This window comes from Gymnoscopelus microlampas (assembly GCF_963454915.1).
Source record: "Gymnoscopelus microlampas genome assembly, chromosome: 9".
Lineage (NCBI taxonomy): Eukaryota > Metazoa > Chordata > Actinopteri > Myctophiformes > Myctophidae > Gymnoscopelus > Gymnoscopelus microlampas.
This window is the reverse complement of record NC_139946.1, coordinates 42,404,437-42,427,254: the sequence shown is the minus strand read 5'-3', so window position 1 is coordinate 42,427,254 and position 22,818 is coordinate 42,404,437. Positions and strand designations below refer to the sequence as shown.

General features: G+C 42.5%; 1 protein-coding gene across 1 annotated transcript in view; it reads right to left on the bottom strand.

Moving 5' to 3' along the window:
* LOC311051846 (carboxyl-terminal PDZ ligand of neuronal nitric oxide synthase protein-like) overlaps positions 1-22,818 on the bottom strand; it is a 229,191-nt gene that overhangs the window by 40,619 nt on the left and 165,754 nt on the right. The window contains exons 9-10 of the mRNA XM_084066511.1: positions 7,470-7,635; positions 2,959-3,135 (exon numbers count right to left, since the gene is read on the bottom strand). Coding sequence (XP_083922637.1) covers positions 2,959-3,135; positions 7,470-7,635 — 343 coding nt within the window. The remainder of the gene's footprint in view (positions 1-2,958; positions 3,136-7,469; positions 7,636-22,818) is intronic.

The following is a 22,818-nucleotide window of genomic DNA, read 5'->3' as shown; positions in this document are numbered from 1 at the left end:
AGCCCGATGACCACACAACGTGCAAGCAGACAATTTCATCAGCAGATACATACAAGCAGAGAGTTAACATGTTGAATATATAAGAAAGAACACTGGGATATCGATATCGTAATTTTGTTGCTAATATCGGTATCCGACCAAAAAAATACAGTATTGGTCTGACTCTGATTCACTTAAATCCATCTCCACAAATGGACTGTTTACACATATACACTCATATACTGAACACACAAACGCTCACTCACACATCAGCATGGTTGGCTGCCTCCACACACGCATTCACACATGCACACGCACACTATTTCTCATCCCAGAACAAATTGGCAAGAATTGGCACTTCTGCCCAGATTGCCTTTAATAAGATAAAAATCACACTCTCAATGTTTTTCCTCAAACATCAACACCTGAGGCCTCTCTAATTTGCTTTGATCATGTCACACAAAGGCTCCGTGCAACATTTAGACACATGCTGGGATTTGGCCCATTTGATGATGAAATCTCTCGAATCTGTATTTGCTTTGCAAAAAGACGATAAAAACAGACTTCTCCAATTTGACTGGGGCACTGCTTTGAAACGGCAAAACGCTCAAGTGCTCTCTCTGCGCTACACAGGCGGATAGTGTTTAATACTGCACTTTGCCTACAGACCATACACTAAGAGTTGGGCTTACAACAAAAGAGGCCACTTCAGACTGTCATCATCTGTGAGCCAACGTTCTGACACGCGGAGAAGGGGATTTGTTTACGCTGGTTGAGAAGTTTGAAACAGCGTTCCTCGAGATCTGCTTAATCCAGACTTTGCATAAATTAAAGAGCGTGGCATGAGACGAATCAGACGATGAATGAAAAACGGTTAACGCATACGCGCACACGCCTCTGCTGTCAAGTCAAGTAAGGACAGAACACTGCCACAGCTTCACAGAACAAACAAAAAACAAGTTCTACTTTCTAAAAGTGGAAATGATAATACTTTGGCCTCAGAAATGGCAAAACAAAAAAGGTTCCCCAGCCAGGCAAGGTATTATTTTTCAGTGTCCATTCATGGACACGGTCTAAACAGCAACCTGGTAGAATGGGTCTCTGTGGGTCACACTTCAGCTGTTAAGCCTGAGTTATACTTAGTTGTGTGCAGGTGTTATTTAATTAAGTATAAAACAGGCATTAGGCTTCTAGCATGACTGACAGTCTTTATCCCCGCTGAAAGCACCCTCTTGAATTACACAAAGTGCAATTCAATCTCTTTTGCACAAGCATCCCCATGATACAGCAGTATAAGTGAGTACACTCACATAATAACAGTTTGAAGAAACTCTGCAAAGCCTTGACATTAAGAGTTTTAGTCACAATATTGGGGTAACACCGTCCAGCTGAATTACCGGCATTCCTCAATTAGATTAATGGGAATCTCGTAAGCCTCAAACAACTAGCATAACAGTTAATTTGCAGCTGGAGGTACTCGTTAGTCTCAGAGTGACGGTAAACGGCCGAAAAGCTATTCCAGGAGAGCTGAAAGGACATTGGCAAAGAAAAACATCATCAAACAAACCAGAATTCACCATTTGAAAGTTCGCCTTGAAGTCTGTTTTACGAGACATTTTGTACATACTGTGTACGCCTGCGAGAAGAGAGACAAAAAACATATCTACTGTGTACTGCAGTTGGGGGTGGTCACAACGGCTTAGCCTCCACACTGTTTAACCAGGCGTGTGTGTGTGTGTGTGTGTGTGTGTGTGTGTGTGTGCAGGGGTTAAAGCAAAAAAGAATCCCAAGACTGAAAATTATTTTCAGACCATGTCCCAATATGTGATTTTTGATTTTTAAACATGCCACATGGAATCCTCAAGACTGAAATCAGTCCCCAGGACTGAGAACTTTAATCCCTGTGTGTGTGTGTGTGTGTGTGTGTGTGTACATAAATGCATGTGAGGGAGTGTGAGGAAAAACAGAGAGAAAAAGTGTTAACTCAGAGGGTACAAATGGAACAAAATCGACCCGTAACTCTTAGTTACGTACATATGGATGAATGAATACAGAGGATTCTACTGTGTAAGAGAGTTTAAGTGAAGTAAAGGAAAAGAAAAAGAGAGAAAGAGTAAAATAAACTGAGCTAGAAATAAATATGTGTAGAGAATGTACTAGAATAGATGCAAATAATCTTCTCCTGAGACACTTTATGCATGTGTGTGTGTGTGCAAGACAGTAAGAGGGATTTCATATGTGTGCGCGTCAGCAGAGGTTAATCTGCAACATGGGTTTCCCGAAGCTGTCTTAGAACTAAGATTATCCACGTTCGAGTGTAACGGGGCCTGATCTAAATAAAAAATAAATAGACAACGTAGAGGACGTCCAATTGATACGGTTAAAGCCAAGGCTCTGAACTGAGAATGATGCCAACGGAATGCTGTTTAACATATTTCCCCCCTGTCGTGGTCAGCATTTTATGCACCTCCATTGTTCCCGACAAGGACATTGGGGTCGGAAGGCAGCAGTTAGCGTACGGTGTCACATCTTTAGTGCTAGAATGGTTTTGGGGAACGAACGGGTTATAAAGTGTTTACACCGCTATCTCATCCCCCAAGCAGTCGGGGGGACCCCGGCTGTTGAGAACATTGAGCAGTCTCAGCGTCTCCTCGTCCGCCCCCCAGCCATAGATCTCCATTTCCCTGTCCTCCTCCTCCTCATCATCATCCTCCTCCCTGTCATCGCTATCGTCCGTGTTGGACTCGTATTCCGAGGCGATCCCCGACTCGCGGAACCTGGCAAAGTCCAGGATGCCCAGAGACTTGGCGTTGGACTTCGCTTCGCCCTCGGAGAAGACCCCCTGACCTTTTCCCTCCGACCTGTCGCCGCCCCACAGCTGGGGCGGCGTGGGCGCCGGTCGCGCGAGGAGGGGGAGAGGTCCGGGGGGTCCCGGGAGGAAACGGAAACACTCCAGCTTGACAAGACACTGGTCCCTACCTAGAGGGCTTCCCAACGGCCCGCTGCCGCCGGACGAGGAGAAGACGTTGCTGGTCCCGTCGCCCAGGAAGGGAAGGTTCAGGGCGGCTACCTCGGGCTTGGGCGTGGTCGGCTCGCACAGCACCGGGGGCACGGTGGAACGGAAGGTGATCTCCAAGAGACTGTCCTGGGACCCCACTGCAGAGGAGGAGAGAGACAGAAAGACAGAGATGGAGAGATGTGGGAAAGAGAGAGAGACAGAGAGAGAGAGAGAGAGAGAGAGAGAGAGAGAGAGAGAGAGAGAGAGAGAGAGCGCAGGAGGGATGGGCACAAGAGGGAGGTAGAGAGGAAACCAACAGGGAGACATAGGATTTTATTTTACACATTGAACATTCCATCAGGCTCTCAACCAGCCATGCACTTTGAATTCAGCCATTAACAACCCAAGTACTGTAGGGGCTCCATTACTGCTCTCGCAGGAACAACATACATTGTTACAGTGTCAATATGGTGAGCAGAACACATCCATTCAGTCTAACCATTTAAACCCTATATACAGTATAGTGATATATATGACAGCGGTCCCACAAGGCTCTATACTAGGTCTGCTACTTTCTTCCTCTACACCAAATCTCTTCCCCGAAAATAACAGATCTACAACGCTTTAATGTTTGCCCCAGAATAGGGATGCTAGTAGTGATGCGCGGGCCGACCCCGTAGCCCACAGGTCCCGTGGGTTGAACCGCGGGGCGGGCGGGCGGGTTATAGATTACGACGCAATTATCGCGCGGGGGGTGGGTGGGGGGGCAAGGCAGGTCAACCCACAATCTCTCTCTTTCTCTCAATTCAATTATATTTAAATAGCTTTATTGGCATGAATGTAACAATTGCAATAGCAATATTGCCAAAGCATCAAGTGCAGTAATAAAGAGAAGAGTTATAATACAGCATCTCTCTCTCTCCTGGGCCTATATAAAATGTAGCCTGTCATTGAGTGACACCAGCTGACTGTGCTTAACTATATAGCTGCCAATGACGTATATATACGTCTTTTAATAATCAGCTGTTGCCTGCCAATGACGTATATATACGTCTTTGAAAAAAAGGAAAAAAACATTTTTTTCTTTTTTTTTTTTATTTTTTTTTACAATTTCAACCCTTTTCGAATTTCAAACAGATTAGGAGCTAAAAATGTTCAAAGATTTGCTGCTCCATTCACTTCAATGTTAAAATTCAAACGGACAAACAATTTACATTGTTTTTTGGTTTAAAACTACTGGTTCTGAGCTATATTCAAACATCAAACAACACATGTTAACGAGGTCAAAATGACCTCGTTGACATTTGTGAAACCACACCTGAATCTCATCTGTGATTAGAAACCATCTGGGAAGCAATCATACTGGAGGAAAAAAATCTGTGGCTACGCGAAAAAACTCTGGCAGTCAATGTGTTAATGGTTGACTGATGCAACTTCTTGGATGTCCGCGATTAACTGTAGCCCAAACAAAGCGAGACACCAGACTACAGCCCCTGCCCCCTGATCAAGAACTAAAGCCACAGTTTTCGATTGTTGGAAAAGCCACAATGTTTGTTAAACTCAAAAGACTAAAGAGCACTCTGTGCGGATCAATCACCGTGGGACGACAAGCCCAGGTGACGATCATTTCATTGTGGATTAGCTAGTATATGGCTTGGAATTTGCAACAGCAATGGCATTGAACATGAACTTGGATTTGGACCTGGAATGCTTCCGAGAGGGCCGTGAGTATGCTAAAACAGAACATTATGAATGAATGTATGTAGGCTTTGAACTGTTGTTGGAAAAAATGGTTCACAACACAACACTCTCTCTCTGGGAAGCAACTGAATGGACTTAAAGCCGTCTCTCTCTCTTTTTTTTTCTTTTGGAGGACTGGGTAGTTGATTTATATCCATTTTTGCAGGACGGGTTGGGTAACAAAAAAAACTTGACCCGCGCATCCCTAGATGCTAGGGTCCCCTAAGTGGTTCCCTTTTACAGCCACACAGTGAGACCATAAACTTGTGGCCGTGGGAATAAGATGGATTACTGGTGAGTGAATGTATGGTGTAGACTGAGGTCCAAAAATAAAATAAAAATAACATAAAATAAACTCTGAAATGGGGGAAATGGCCGCCTAATGCATATCAAGCTGGGGGTCCTTGAAATGAAAAAGGTTGAACATCACTGCAGACTGCGAGCTCAGAGGAAGGAGAGGAGGGTAAAAAGCCTCCCTGGGACCCGAGTATTGAACTAGGATAATATTACCAGCATGCGGTTATACCTCTCAGCAGCAGCCCCACTATGGCACTGACAGCCTCACACTGAGAGGGCATGAAATGCAACTAAAAGCTGTAAAATACCGTGTAATGCTTTTAAAAAAACGAAATAAAAGGCACTTTACAAGGGAAGCAGAGTGGTGACAGAGTGAGTGATTCAGCGATTCACTGACTCAGCCAATGAGTGTCCTGCCCTCCCACTCTCACTAATGTGTTCACTGAGTGAGTGAGTGAGATGCAACTGTATAGTGTTAGCTATATCTCTAATTTCGTCAGATTAGAGCTACTGTATTGACTGTGAAAGAAGCAGAGGCAACAGAAGAAGCAGCAGCTGAAACAATGTGTAAAAATGTGTTTCTCTCATATCCTGAGATAAGGTTAAGGCTTTCTACAGGATGTAAACAGGCTGAACTGAACTGTGACAGAAGAAAGGATACAGTCTGTTTGAACAGCTACGGTTGACTAAGAGGCTTTACAAAGTTGTGAAACTGTAGCCAATGGGATAAAGATTTCAACAAACTTTTCAGTATTTTACCCGTATTGCCTCTAAGATTATCGGACTTCCCACACCCACACTTTTTGACATGAACAATAAAGCCATCACACGATTAGCACTCACAATAGCAAATGACACTGATCATCCCCTACAACATTGGTTCTCAAAGTGGGGTCCGGGGACCCCCAGGGGTCCTTGAGGGTGTTCCAGGGGGTCCCCAGCTAAATGATGGATAGTTAGGAACCAAATGGACCCTTATGGGTCTGTAACTCTGAGAGTGTACACTCTCAGAGCTAAATTAACATTGATTTTACAATATGAATTGGGGTCCCAGAGATAGAAATGCCTTCAAATGGGGGTCCTTAGCCTAATGCATGTCAAACTGGGGGGTCCTTGAAATTGAAATGGTTGAGATTCACTGCTAGAGAGTCGTAAAAACCTTCTCTTATGGGGGTTCCTGGCTTATCTTTTCAAATGGGGGTCCGCGGGCTAATAAGTGTCAATTTGGGGGTCCTTGACATGAAAAGGTTTGAGAACCACTGCCCTACAATACATGGTCACTTCAGACTCATGCCATCTAGACGAAGATACAGAACTTTGAAATAGCAAAAAGTTCATTTTAGTAGGAGTTTTGTCGCTTCAGCCATTGCTGCACTAAACAAACTGCCTCGCTGATAAGAGACTTTGTATCGTATTGGTGTTATGTTGTTTTGTCCTATATGGTTATGTGTTTTTCTGTTGGAATAGACTGTGAAGATGAATATTGCCTGTTTGGATATTCTATTTTGCCTTATTGTTGTCTGAGGTTCGACTCGGATTCCATTCTACCTGCATTCTGTGTGTTCTGACCTTTTTACCACCTCTAGATTGTGGAACTTGTTTGCTCCCTTTTTGTTAGATTGTTTGCTTGATCGGATTGCCTATACCTGCCTCACACCATGCTGGAAGCCATGTCCACCTTTGCCCTTTGATGAATTATTTAAATTGTGTGGAGAACGCCTTCTGCCTTCTGCCCCCTCTGTGAATGTCTGGTTCAGTCAATTTGGTCAGGTAGCAACTCTGGAAAAGCTCTCTTTCAGACGTATTGACAAAGTAGACAGCTACCTTTTAAAATGGGAGAAGTGGGAGGCACACGCTGGGGGCAACTGTTTAAATGTGAAAAGAGCTGACTCATGTCTGAACTGTACTTTCCTATGTTTAAATAATAACAAATACAAAACAAACCCACCACCCTATTACTTATGTTGTTTTATTTTTATTTCTTGCTTTATTTCTTGTCCCCTTTTGTTCTATTCTGTTACTTTTTGCTATATTTGTTTGCTTCTTCTAAAATGTTGCAAATGTTCTTTTGTGAATTGAAAAGCAATAAAAAAAAATCAAATAATAAAAAAAATGTATACTTTATTTGAACCTGCTTAGCCTGCTTTGTTCATCTGCAACTGAGTCCTTTTCACACAACGTAATGTTTTTATACTTGGGCATCATGCATTCATGTTTATTTTTGTGCACACATGCTGTCATGCGTGTGTGTGTGTGTGTGTGTGTGTGTGTGTGTGTGTGTGTGTGTGTGTGTGTGTGTGTGTGTGTGTGTGTGTGTGTGTGTGTGTGTGTGTGTGTGTGTGCGTGTGTGTGTGTGTGTGCATCTACATGCATGTGCATTGTGTGCTTGACACATGCATGCTGGTGTGTGTACAGTATATATGCACATGCCTGCATTATTACTATGTGCACTCACTAGAGTTGGGTCCAGCGAACTTGACCTCCAGCTCCTGGAGCTGTTTGACCAGCAGGGAGATGTGCTGCAGTAGGTCCTTGTTCTGAAGCAACAGCTGGTGGACACGTGCCTGGGCCTCCAGGCGGGCCGTAGCCTCCGCACTCAACTGGTCCTTTAGCAGCTGGACCTGTGGAAGATAGATGGAGACAGTCAGAAGAAGCAGCGATAGGGGGATAGTGATGGTGTCCCTAAGTGGAAACAGAGAGACAGGTACATGGCAATCAATTTTCCCATTTTTTGAGCGGTGCCAACCACTCACAAGGACTGACTTTGTGTGTGTGTGTGTCTGTCCGTCCATATGTTTACGGACAGCCTCAACATGTTTGTGTCTGGCCTCAACAGCTGCAGCTGATTGCAACACAAAGATGCAACCAGTTACACTAATGAAACAGAAACAAGAGTGCAACACATGCGCATAATGAACTCATCAAAGGCACCACTCTCTTCACACTGGGTGTGATTTTTTGGTAAAATCATTGAAAAAGACGTCTTTCAACAACTTCTTGGCACGGGTTTGATATCTTTCAGTCAGGATTTTGACAACGAAAAAGAAAAAACCTCCCGCACACTGTCTTCAAATGCAATTAGATTTTAATGGGAAACGTTTCCCATTAAAATATTTGTAATTGCATTTGAAGACGGTGTGTGGGAGTTTTTTTTTCTTTTTCAGTGCGTTGGCCCTTCGTTTGGTCTTCTCCTACGCACCTGTCGCCTCTGTAGGTGTGCAAGAGACTTAGCCTGGTAAAGCCCCTCCCTCCGGAAAATCTCATTTCCATTTGATTTCCTGAAATAAATTACAAATGAGATTTCCGGAGGGAGGGTTTACCAGGCTACAAGAGACTTGCTTTTTAAGGATTTTGACAACACCACAAAGCAGTCTTCAATGACATCCACTTAAACACAGACAGGGGCAAAATGTCAAGTCTTATTAGGCTATTACTAGATCTCAGTGCTGCTAATGATGACAATGAGATCGCAGGAAACCTGAAGTAGCGGAGGTCGCCTGCGGGTGAAGCAGAACTTTCAGCGAAGGCACAGTGTTTGGGTAAAGCTATTCCCACAGTGTGGGAAAAAGCGTTAAAAAAGTGCCTTCATTGAAACTTCCATCCACAGTATCCCAGCAGCCAGAACAGGTAATATATTTGGATTTAGAAGACATTATTTTGGCTTCAGGTCTTAATGGGTTAAAGGACTTAAGACTGAGAAAGATTTGGAAAAAAACGTGTCCCTGCATTCTACTTCAGTAGACTGGACTACTGTAACAGTGTCTTTACAGGTCTGCCTAAAAAATAGATCAGACCACTGCAGTTGATTCAGAACGCTGCTGACAGGTGACTGAGCCGCTGTATGCTGACTGAGATTACTTGAGAAAGTACCCTAGTTGGCAATACTGTATCACATGGTCTCTCTCACACACACACACACACACACACACACACACACACACACACACACACACACACACGCATGCACGCAGACACTGGACAGTGTGTGAGCGCATGCCGTGGTGTGTTCTAGGTTTTTTCGGAGGGCATACAATAATCATTCCCTGCGTGGTCAATGGATGAAATGCTTAGCAGTGCTGGTAAAAGTACTCAAATGTTTTACTAAAGTAAAAGTATCAATATACTACAATGTAAAAATACTGTACTACAAGTGAAAATCCGGAATTAAAATTGTACTTCAGTAAAAGTACAAAAGTATTGGTATCAATTATCAAAATGTACTTAAAGAACCAAAAGTAAAAGTAGGCCAACTCATTGAGCAGAATGTCCCATTTCAGAAGTTCAAAATGTATACAATAGCAGATTTTGTAATATTAATACAAATCTACAGTAAGTAACTATTAACTAAAGTTTTCAAATAATTGTAGTGGAGTCCAAAGTGCAATATTTGCCTCTGAGATGTAGTGGAGTAGAAGTTAAAGTACTGCAAATTGGAAATACTCCAGTAAAGTAAAAATCGTACTTAAGTACAGTGCTTGAGTAGATGTACACCACTGCTAACTGGCTGAGCTGCCAGGCACCTCCGGCCTATAGTCCCTAACCCACCATATTGTACTGTACAGCTTCTTTTCCATGGCTCCTTTAAGATTAAAGCAGAGCAGAATCTCCATAAAACTTATATTGGGTTGTGAATCATTTATAATGGAAGGGAGGCAGGCAGGGAGACGAGAAGAGAGACAGAGATCTCCTTCATTCCCCTCTTACGCAGAGATTCATTCACAATCACACATCCTATCACACTATTATATACACGCACACGCGCGCGCACACACACACACACACACACACACACACACACACACACACACACACACACACACACACACACACACACACTTGTACTGCTATACTTACTGTATAAGTTTTTTTGTAAAGAAAAATACAATTACAGGTAAAATAAAACGAAAACCTTTGAGCAGCAGATAGTATTCTAAAGCAGTGTCGGGCACAGATTCTTGTGTCTTACTTCAAAGTGTTCAAAGTGTGTGAAATGCTAGTGTCTGAACCTACCATCTCCCCCCACACAGAATACGCTACATGACAAGCAGACAGCCTTGAGGTTGAAAATCACAATAATTACATTTGAGTGCTACAAAGGCACTTCAAAGAACAGCAAGGTTCCAATATTCACTGTCTGACACAAGAAGCTGTGTACTGTATGTGTCAATAGTTAGATCAACCTTGGAGTAAATATGGTTTTGTTTTGCATTCATAGCTATAAAGTGGTATTCATAGTGTTAAACAGTTGCCTTCAGAAGAATGGTCTGATAGATGATAATGGACAGATGGTGAAGGTCAGTCTGAAGCATTGTGCTTTATTTATCGTACGAAATGGTGTCGCTTTCCGAAAGGAGGCGATCTACAAGCTCACAACTCATCGTGCAGGCTTGTCAAGTCAAGTCAAATGTATTTATACAGCACATTTAAACACAACAGCAGTTGTGACCTAAAGTGCTTTCCAAAACAATGGCATCAGCACCTGCGCTTAGGGCTGACGCTGATTGCAGACTCTGACTGGCTCTTCCACTTTTTGTTTCCTACAAAAAGCCCACACAGCGATTGGGGCCAGACCTAAGGTCTGCAGAAGACACATAAGGTGAATTCACGTGACCCGGGATGGTTTGCCAGGCGAAAAAAACGGACCCAAAAGGACCCGCTATTTATCTCAGAGGTTTTAATTCACTTCTGTTGTTATTGCCTGCGAAGCATTTTGTGACTGTGTCCTGAAAAGCACTGATAGATCAATAATAATTACCAGTCTTTGAGTCTGTGCCATATTAAATACATACTTTTGTGTGGCAAGGTCACTGAAAAAAAAAGGTGGACGGTTTTCAGAGCCGATAGAAACCGCTTTATATCATGTGGATGGAGGGAAAAAGCCATTCCGAGGCATAATGATGACTCCCCGGGTCCCTGGATTCCCATTTCAGCCCAGTGTGGGCCCCCGCTTTCATAAAACTCTGTTGCTATGGTAGCACGGAGGCCATTGGCCGGTGGTTCCAGTGAAGACAGAGATCAAAATAAACACAGACGTGCATAAAAAAGGTTGCTACTAAAACAATAACTCATGGGCACTCTTTTTTTTTTTACATTAAACTGCTCCACCTCCAGTGGAAGCACTGAATCACCACATGGCTATGTGACATGCTTGTGACTTATTTTCTTTTCACTACTCTCATTTACTTTGGATTATTTTCCCTCTCTTCTCTTCTCCTCTTTCCATCCCACACACACACACACACACACACACACACACACACACTGTACACACCAAAGCTGTCCTTCTTTGTGACCCGACCTCGGGTTGCTACACTCACTTCTTCACACACTAATGAAGAACCAGTGGGGTGCAGCAGACACACAAGAGAGTCACAATTCACTGTTTCAGTCTCGAGGCCACTGTACACCTTCCTCTGCATTCTTTCTCTCCTCTCCTCTCCCTGCCACTTGTAGTGTAGTCAAAGAGCGATCTACTTCCATTATCCCCGGCTTGCGGCAGCGAATAGATGTGATTCTAGACCGCATTTGGCTGCAAGTGGCTGCAGCAACACCTCATTTGTAATGACTGGCAACCCTGATGATGGCACATGCCCGTGTAATTTACAGCCGGGCGTGCGGCTCCTCGGAGCGTCAGCCAGCCACACAAGCGTGATCTATGGAGGGTGAGGACTGGGCTCTGACTGGGGCACCGCGGCGTGTGCTGCAGTCAACCCTACGAGCAGTGGTGGGAAAAGTACTCAAATGTTTTCACTTAGGTAAAAGTATAAATATTGCGATCTGTTATAAGTAAAAGTCAGGAATTCAAAATGTACTTGAGTAAAGGTATAAAAGTATTGGTATCAAAATGTAGTTAAAGTACCAAAAATAAAAGTAGTCGTTATGCAGAATGTCCCATTACAAGTTTTCAAATGTATACAAATATTTTGAAAACAGCAGATCTGCGACGCATTGTGAGCTTGCAGATCGGCTATTTTCAAATGGCCGAAATATATATAGGGCTGAAGTGGTTAATGTATGTTTTGTAATAATAATCAAAATCTACAAAGTCACTAGTAAATAAGTTTTCAAATAATTGTAGTCGAGTAAAAGTACAATATCTCAAAATTGTACTTATGTACAGTAATTGAGTACATCTACTTTCCACCACTGGTTGCTAGCATCCCTATTCTGGATACATCATAGTCAATATTTTATGAAAAGGGGCGAAAATTGCAGATCTACAAGCTCACAACAGCTATCCAATGCAAGTGTCATAGTGCTTAATAGTGGATGCTAATTTGTGATACCCGTCCCTCCCTCGAAAGGTTAATAAAATCAAGCAGCAGCGATGGAGGAAGAATGATAAGTTAGGCCGGCCATAACCTGCTCTGGAAATGCTGAATCTGCAGCCTCACAGCCTTGTCTACATCTGACCAGGAACGAATTACAACCATAAGGTTGAAATCGATTTCTGTGTGACTGTCTGAGGTTGTTGTTGTTTTTTAGTTTTTTTTATGATATGACATTTATGACATTTGTGCACTACATTAATTTAGCCCATTAAGACCTGGAACTGTGTCATTTTTAGATTTGAGCTAAAAAGCATTATTTTACACTTTGGCTATTCAAAAAGTAGCAGATATACAAGCTCATAGCGTGGCACCGAGTGCAGCGCTATGAGCTTGTAGATCTGCTATTTTTGAAAAATCGTGAAAATGTGTGCAAATCTTTGAATATATATATTTCTAAAGTGAACATTTTTAACTCAAATCTTTGCTTCTGGGGGGTCCCTGGAACAAAATACTTTGATGAGGGTCCGCAGCCAAATACATATAATTTTGGGGGTCCTTGACATGAAAAAGATTGAGCACCACTGATATAGAAACACATATGTTTTTCAGAATACTGTTGAGCTTTAGGAGACATGTAGAATCGGCTTCAGGTCTTAATGGGCTAGAATAAATCGGGTCTGGTCCAACAGATAAGATGAGATGATGAGAGAGAAAAAAACAAAAATGACAGAATAAAATAGATTAAATAAAAGAAGAGATAACGTCAAACAATTGTGCATTTTTTTTGCATCTCCCTATTTTCTGGTAGTCCTTGACTGTCTGCTGCGACCCTGGTGATGTTCCAGACAGAACAAGAGCGATTATTCTAGGTTGTTGGTATTCAAATCAACTCAGTTTTCAAATTATTTAGTTTCACGACACCCATTTTTAATCAAACAGGGTGTCAAGAAATCGTGATAGAATACCGAGGGTGAATCTGGCGCTTGAAAAACAGCATTACAAAATGGTTTATAAATGCCTCAACAAGCCTTCATTATCACCCAGAGTGCTCACAGTGTCAGGGGGGATTTGCACCTCTTGGTTTGTCTGCCGCGACTTCATGGAACATTTTATTGGAATATTTTAATCATCGCACACAACGCACAGCCATGAGGTGAGCCTATCCGCTTTCAATATGCTCGGATATTTATCTGGGGTTGGGGGTCAATATGCTCCAATATTGCCCCCCACCCCCCATACCGACCTGAAGGGCAAACAGTTGAGAATCCTTTTGTTGCAATTATTTAGGGTAAAGTGCATTTTTTTCATATATGCACCAACCAACAATTAGAAGTATTCGGATATACACTGCGCAGATTATCCGAAGCTGGACAAAAACTCTAGCCTATTCTGGACAGCCATACTTTTCAGATTGGATTGCTTTCATTATGCTTCCCACACCAATACCCTTTGATGTGAAAAAAAAAGGACTGGAAAAATCCCACAACATCCTTTTCTCCCCCCTTTTCTTTTCATTTTTGGAAGGAAGAGGTATGGAGAAGTGTGCACAGGAGAAATGATGAGGACAATATTTTAAAATGTCACTCCACCTCGAGCGTACAGCATGAGTGAAAAAGTACATGCCTGAGGGAGAGAAATCTAGAAAGAATTACTGAGAAAGTGAAAAAGTGAGAATAACACACAACAACCAAGCAAGCATAAGCGCACAGACGCTGCTTTTCTTCCGCTCCATGTTAATGAATGCAGCTGTTCTCACTGGCCACGCACGGACGCTCCTCTTATAACGACACTTAAAGAGGTTTTTCACAGTGGTGTAAAGTAACTAAGTACATTTACTCAAGTACTGTACTTAAGTACAGTTTTGAGGTATTTTAAACTTTATTGGAGTATTTCAAATGTTCTGTACTTTTACTCCACTACATCTCAGAGGCAAATATTGTACTTTTACTCAACTACAATTATTTGAAAACTTTAGTTATTAGTTATTTTGTAGATTCTGATTATTATTACAAAACATAGGCCTACACTAACCACTTCAGCCCTATTTCTGCCATTTGAAAATACTCACAATGTATCCATCTGAAAAGGTTGTATGCCAGGGTCCCCCAGAAGAGACGTTTAAATAAAAAAAGTGTGTGTGTGTGTGTGTTTAACACCCATCCCATCATGCATTGCTGAAAGGTGGGGGTCTGAGGGAGGCCAGGTAAACACCTCAGATGCTATCCCAGAGTGCATTGTTCTGAAATGAGGGGGGGGTGGGGGTTTGAATCTGATTCACCTTTAGCCTTTACAAAAGGGAAGCTCACAACTTGTCTTCTATTTTCACTATTTGAAACGAGGCTTAAGTTGGACATCCGCATGTGGCCCCAGGGGCACTCTGCAGGTGCTCTTATCTTCTCTCTTTAGCATTCCGGTGCTGCTTTCCAGTCAAACAAGTAAACGGCCGGATAGTGCGGGCCCTTAAGTCTATTTTTGGGGCGGTGTAACCGCTCCCTATAAGTGAGGTTTGGACACTGACCAATCCTGCACCGTGATTGGCCAATAGTCTACAACGCAGTCTACAACCCTAACCCTTCCACAGTCAATGCAAATCTATACTTTTGCAAAGTCAGCCAATCACATTACAGCTAGTGTCATCACCACTAGCTGTAATGTGATTGGCTGACTTTGCAAATTCAGGACTGTGATTGGCTAGCGAAACACATGACACATGTGCAGCCCTATGAATAGCAGTATGGACTTAAAAAAAAATGTTTTTTTTTTTTTAAAGTGAGTCATGTTGTGATGACCACACACCGCCCTCTTCACACTGGGTGTGATTTTTATGTTATATTAGTTCACTTTGTGATACAAGCGCCAAATTTGGCATGAACAATGCCTGAGACCTACTTTTGCAGAAAAGCCCGTTAGCCACGCAAAAAAAAACATTTTCCAAAATGGCTGCTGGCGAAAGACATTTTATGTGTATTTTGACCTGGATTGTGATTGGATTTTGATTATTTTGGTATCAACATAACGTTTTGACTCCCCCCGCCCCTGTTACTGGTTGGTATTGACTGAGCTTCTGGAAGACATGAGACACTTCAGGCCACACTTACCGGGTCTTTTTGCCTTTTCCCACCAAAGGCTGACACAACCTCACATCCAGTGAAAGTGTGAAAGAAAAGGATGCCAATGGATTTTTCAGGGCCTAGATTCTTCACTAAATCGTGAACTGGTAACCAACGACAATACAGTACAGTACAGTGCTGTTCAATAACAATACAGTACAGCACAGTACAGTACTATGCTGTACAATAACAGAACAGTACAGTGCTGTACAATAACAGTACAGTACTGTTTTGTAATGTGCTAGTTTGTCCTGTTTTAAGTGGTTACTTAGTTTTTACTTTACTGTTGTGCTTGTTTTATTTTGTCGTAACGTTTCCTGTCTTGCCTCGTTACCTTGTGATTAGTTTTATTTCTCCACCTTTATTTTCTCCTCCCGTTAGTCCCTTAGCTCAGTGGTGCGCATTCTGCGCAACCTTTTTACAGTACACCCTCAGAAAACATTTGGATTATCCAATCACAATCCAGGTAAAAAAAAACATGCTAAATGTCTTTAGCTGGCAGCCATTTTGGAAAATGGCAGTCAAATTGATTTTTTTGTTGGGGTGGCTAACGGGGGGAGGGGGTGGGGGAGAGTCAAAACTATATTCTGATGCCAAAATAATCAAAATTGGATTATCCAATCACAATCCAGGTCAAAAACCACATAGCATGTCTTTCGCCGGCACCCATTTTGGAAAATGTTTATAGTTACAGCCGTAGTTTTTTTTGGGTGGCTAACAGGCTTTTGTGAAAAAGTACTGTAGGTCCAGAAGCAACTTTGTGAAAAATTTGGCGCTTGTATCACAAAGTGAACTATCGTGTCACTAACCTCCCCTACTAAGATAACCGTCATTGAAGATGTACAGTACAGAACGTGGACCATTTAAATGTATACTCACAAGTTACAATATGGAATGGAATGTGTCAGGCTGTCACTAATTTATTTATGTTATGGTGCTTGCTGTTTTCTTTCATTTATACCTTATTTATTCACTTTTTATTTTAAGGTGCTCACTGTTTTCCGTTATTTATTTTCTACTGTTGCTGTTGTCATGGCTGCCAGTTCCCACCTGATGTCGTGTGGGAGTCCTGACTGCTGCAGACCATACTGAATAACTGCTAGCTTGCATATCATCTTAAGACTAGGACTTAAGTCCAAGATCTGTAAGATGGGCTGTGCATGGTCTCTGTATCCTCCAAAGAGTATTATACGATCTCCTACCATGCAACAGCACTTACCATAACTCCAATCCTGGACTTTCCCCATGGGCTCAACCTTCTGGCAAGAGAAGGTGTTGAAATTTAACTTCCACAGATCATTGTACTGCCATACTGTCTTGCTGAGGACGGCACCACCAAATATGTACAGCTCTCCATTGTACGCAAAAGCTGAATGACCACAACGTCCTTCTGAAAGAAGCTGTGCAGAAGATGTGTTCATCCAACAGTTGGTCTCTGTATCAAACACACTGATGTTGTTGTAGTATTTTTCCTGTCCCCGAAAGCCCCCAACTACAAACATCTTTGTCCCAATGATGGTGGCAGAGTGAAGTTCTGAAGCAGGTGGCCTTGTGCCTCTGGTGTTAATTAAAGACCAGACCATTATACAAGTGTCCAACTTGTAGATGTTATTAGTTACTCCAGTCGGCTTGTTGTGTCCTCCATAAACATACATGACCTTCGCCAAGACACAGGCTGAGTGGCCGGACCTCGTGGCAGGAACAAACCCAGAAATCTTGGGCTTCAACCAACTGTGGGTGTCAACATCAAATGCATAAAGAACGTTGTCCCAGTAGTCCCCTGTGACGGTAGTCAAGGAACCTCCAGGATAAAGTATTTCCTTACAATTCACTACACCCCCCCAAATGTAGATGATAGATTCTATCAGCACAGCTGTGTGGCCCCAGCGCATGGAGGGAACCTCAAGAGGACGTCCTCCTCCTCCTATAGGTGTCACTGGGGGAAACTTCATCCAGCGCAAATTGACTGTGTTGAAGACGCTCACATCAATCTGATCCATGGTGTAGGATTTGTTGTTATAGCATCCTCCGAAGTAGTACACCTTGTCCCCCGCTGGTTCAGCAGCATGAGCAAGTGGCTCGAAACGGATTTCTTCCGGAGGCATGGGACCTCTTTTCATGGGCAACGTCCAGCACAACATTCTCTCTCTGTCTCCCTCTGTCTCTGTCTCCCTGTGTCTCTGGGTTCCTTGCTGTTTTATCTGTCTTTCGGCCACTCTTCATATATAACAGATGTCTAGAGCTCTGTTCCTGGATGTGTGCATCTTCTTATATAAGTTAACCAGAGCTCTATTCTGATGTCACACCGAACAACACCGATTCACACAGGCGTTATTATCTGCATACATTTATTAGAGAATCCTGAACTATTTGTTTGTCAGTGTGTCCTGGACATAGTTTTGCATCCACACTGGTAGTTACAAAGTTACAGGCTACCATTCATTTTCAACTGTAGACTATAATCTTGATATGATGATATTTGGTCAACTAAAACTAGACTAACAGTAAAACATTTCAGATGACTAAAATATGACTAAAACTAAATGGAATTTTATTCAAAAGACTATGACTAAAACTAAATAAAAATTTGCCGTCAAAATCAACACTATAGGGAGAGGCCGGCCACCCGTCTGAGAAAACTCATTTCGTCCGCTTGTGTGCGCTCCTCTTGCGCGCGTGAATATTTTCTCTCTGCTCAGGGCAGATTAAAAAAGGTTACTTTGTATATAGGATGACCAGACGTCCCGCTGTGGCCGGGTTTGGCGAGAACAGTTGCGCACAAACAATAAAGCGTGTCTGTGGGCTCTTTTTTGGTGGGTTTGGTGGGTTCGGTGTGTCCAAATTTGGAGGGAGAGATAGAGAGAAAGACTGAGAAATAAAAGATATACAGAGACACTACATGCTTGCTAGACTGAAATAGGCAGATTCTCATTAGGCATTGACAGAAACAGAACACTTCATCATTTTTAAAAGATCCACTTCAAACAGCCACTATACTTTCACTTCTGACTTCATTAAAAAAAGAAATTGGGACTTCCACACAGTGATTCCATGGCGTGGCCTAAATACAGAGGCACTGTAGTGCAGAAAATCACCCATTAGCTCAGAAGTGGCTTGATACATTGTGTGGGACGTGTTTCGGTACATTTGCAACAGATCGGCACTTTGCCAGCCTGGATTGATGGGTTTCTATGGTGCTTATCAACACAGTTAATGTGCACGGCAGAGCAAAATGCTATATCCATGGAGAGTTCGGAATGACCCCTTAGGTTGTCCTTCACTGCTGATTAGGGATGAGCTTCTCAGCCCCTTTGCTTTTTTTTATTTCATTTGTTTGAAACTGACCCAAGGACGAGGGTGTCCATCGGCAGTCTGCTCCTACAACTATACACAAAAATGAATAAACTAACTTGGCTGACCTTGGTGAAAGATCATTGACCAACATTGTTTTGAAATAGTATGACAAACAATATCCAAAGACAAGATCATACTTCTTTCCGTATCAGTTGTTTCCACCACACAGTATGAGGAATGCTTATCCTGGTTGCAGTCTTATTCAGTATACAGTATATGCTGTTTGTATGCACATTTAAGGAAGGAAGGACGGACGGATGGAAGGACAGACCATTTGAGTCTAAGTACAACCTTGAAGGCTACAGGCTGAAAAAGGCCTTTACCAGTAGTCAATGACAGCCTGATAAGACTGCCCCACACACACACACAGACACAGACACACACAGACACACACACACACACACACACACACACACACACACACACACACACACACACACACACACACACACACACACACACACACACACACACACACACACACACACACACACACACACACACACGTAAACTTTGCTGGGGTCTATCTTAAAGAGTGAGGAGGGCTAGCTCCATCAGTGAAGGCTGGACACTGGTCCAGTTGTAATATGACTCAATATGAATGCAAGAAGAGAGAGAGAGAGAGAAAAGGAGAGAGTACGTGCGCTGTGTGTGCGTTCGCCGTGTGCGTGCGCCGTCTGTGCGTGCGTATGCCGTGCCTGTCAATATGGATGAAGAGCCATAATTATGTAATTATGTCTGTCTGAAGTGCTTACTTGCATTAAACATGACTAGTCATTTCTACTGTATATCTGTCTGTTTGTGTATTTATGATGTATTTTTATATCAACATGTCTCTCTTCCTCATAAATATCTGTAAGCATTTCCTTTGACAAGGGGTGATACATTAACCCGCTAAGTGAAAAAAACACAAAGAAAAACAAATACGTTTGTGTGTGTGGGCAAGTAATAATCATCTGTGATATCCCCGTGGGATACTTTAAATTTACACATAAAAGCCTGAGACCCAAAGGGATCCAGAGCTGTACAGTACACAGAGAGAGAGAGAGAGAGAGAGAGAGAGAGAGAGAGAGTTGAATACTTGCTAATGGGTACTTTTTCATCAGTTAATACAAGCAGTCAAATACTATTATAAAGGCCTTTTACTTTTATAACGTACTTTAACGTGATGTGCATAATAGTCGCATTCCTTCAAACGTACATTTCTTCACATTAAATTAAACCAAAATAAATAAATTGTATAGGTCTAGCATACTTATTTTGAAAATGTTCAGTCCTCAAAAGCAAATCATAAATCATTCTGAAGTGCATTACAACTTTTACAATTGTGCTGCCTATTTACAAAAATAAGGTTTTCACATCGCATCTGTAGCATAAGTATCTATTGACCCCTATGAGGCAGCCGGAGGACGAGAGGCAAAATATGACTCAACATAGCTGATCTACACGCTCACATCGCATCACATTGCGGTGTTGTGAGCGTGTAGATCGGTTGTACTTCGGCGTTAACATCACAGATGATTTGACTGAGAGATGTGCCCAGATTGTCAGCTTTGAAAATACTGGGTGACTTTTTTTTATTTTGACTTGATCTCAGACTCGCTACAATCCCTCAGAGGGAGCATCAGTAGCGTTATCATGTATAGCTTAACATAAAGCACTAGGTCAATGCGACTTTGTCTTTGGAAGTAACTGAAAAATCAACAATAAACCTTAGGCTATAATCTATCACATAATGTCACTGCATCGAATCGTCCGGATCGCAATGCATTTTTAGAATCGATTAATTTCCACACCTCTAGTTCATGTGTGTATAAAACAGCCATTTAATTACTTCAAATACGTTGCGTTACTCCAAGATGTAGTTACTGCACTCACCAATTCATCCAGCTTTCCCAAATGTTTTACTTCAATTGAATTCATATGGGCATGGCGTTTAAAGGAAAGGTCAATCACTGCAAATAGTTTTGCCGGAAATATAGCTAGACTGAGCTTGCAAGCTATAATTTAGATGCCACAGGGGTTCTAACTGTTAAAGAGTCTGGTCCAGGGGAGGCTATGTGTTGTGTTGTGAGTAACTCTGGCCCGCGGGGAGGCTCTGCGTTAGCAGAAAGAAAGCTAGCAGAGAGTTAAGAGCTCATAGGTCACACAGAACCACCTCAGGGTTTGAAAGATTTCACACTGGGTGACCTTTACCGCTCCACAGCAGACACGAATAACAAGTAGATAGTAGTAACTATTGTTGATCTATCAAATAATAATAAGAGTTTGCAGACTTTGCACCTATTTTTGAGGTGCACGCACTGCTCTAGTCCAGGGGTTGGCCACGTTTTCAGGCCAAGGACCCCCTAGCTGAGAAAGAGATGAAGCAGAGACCCCCTCTATATTGTATAAAATTGTGTTTCAGATTCTTTTTACTTAGTCTGCTCTTTTTTCCCTCTACACCTATAGCCTCTTTGCCAAAAATAGCCGATCTACAAGCTCTCAACGTCTCGCGCTGCGAGGCGTTGAGAGCTTGTAGATCTGCTATTTTCGGCTATTGTTCCCCTCAGAAAAGGAATTCTAGGGTTCAAGTGGCACTGGTTAATGTAAAAAAAACTAAATCCTATCACACAAAGATTTGGCGGACCCCCTGTAGTAGCTCTGAGAATCCCCTAGGGGTCCCGGACCCCCTGTTGAAGACCCCTGCTCTAGTCAGCAGCACAATAGAACACATAGAATTAATGAATAACTTAGAGAGTAAACAATGGGACCAAATCAACCCTTATGGGTCCATTTGGTTCCATTTGTACACTCTTGGATTTCACGGTGGGTTGAGGATAATTTGTGGTGGGTCTGTAAAAGCAAAAAGGTGGAGAGAGGCAGGGAGAGTCTAACAGGATGATTGAGTACAACTGTGGTTAACTTTTAAGTGAAATACTTTTAGAACTCCTGAAAGAATGGAAGAGAAGTGAAAGGGACCTCTTGTCCAACAAAACAACTGTGATAAATATATATTTTAAATCCTCTAGATCCTGTTTGGTGGATAGTGTTGTTTCTACCTTTGACACTGGCCTCAGTAGAATGCAATGCATCAAGAGCTGGGAAGTATTTTCAAATTCTACCACATAAAATGTCCAGCAGTCAGTGACAAGAATCACTGTAAGCATAGTTACATTATGTCCTGGCAAACTCCTGAGTATCAACGTGAGTTTAGGGTATAAATGTTCAACACAGGGAAGAAGGGGAAAACTTGGCTCGTTTTGAATAGGGACTTTGAGTAGGGCAGCTAAATCAGGACCCCTGCTGTCTAATGACATATATCACAGTTAAATATCCTGTGACACTTCAGGGTTAGTTGTTGTTCTAGGGTGGGTGTGTGTGTGTGTGTGTGTGTGTGTGTGTGTGTGTGCGCGTGCGTGCGTGCGTGCGTGCGTGCGTGCGTGCGTGCGTGCGTGCGTGTGCCGCGCACATGTGTGATGCTATGAAATTGTGTTTCCTAATCTAGTGACCTTTTCCTAAGGGTACCTGGAGTGCAGACATGTGCGTATGAGATTTTGTGTGCTTGTGAGTTGTGTGCACTGCATGTGTTCACTTAATACCCATTAAGACCTGAAGCCGATTCTACATGTCTCCTAAATCCCAACAATATTCTGAAAAACATATGTTTCTATATCAGTGGTGCTCAATCTTTTTCATGTCAAGGACCCCCAAAATGATATGTATTTGGCTGCGGACCCCCATCTCAAGATATGTTGTTCCAGGGACCCCCAGAAGCAAAGATTTGAGTTAAAAATGTTCCCTTTAAAAATAAATATATTCAAAGATTTGCACACATTTTTCACAATTTTTCATAAATAGCAGATATACAAGCTCGTAACGCGGCACTCGGTGCCGCGCTATGAGCTTGTATATCTGCTATTTATGAATAGCCAAAGTGTAAAATAATGCTTTTTTAGCTCAAATCTAAAAATGACACAGATGCGTTCCAGGTCTTAATGGGTTAAGAGCGTGCACAGCCTTGCAAATGTGTGTATGATAATGTGAGCTAGTAATAGCTGCTGTAGTACTTAGTGGCGTCTCACAGTGG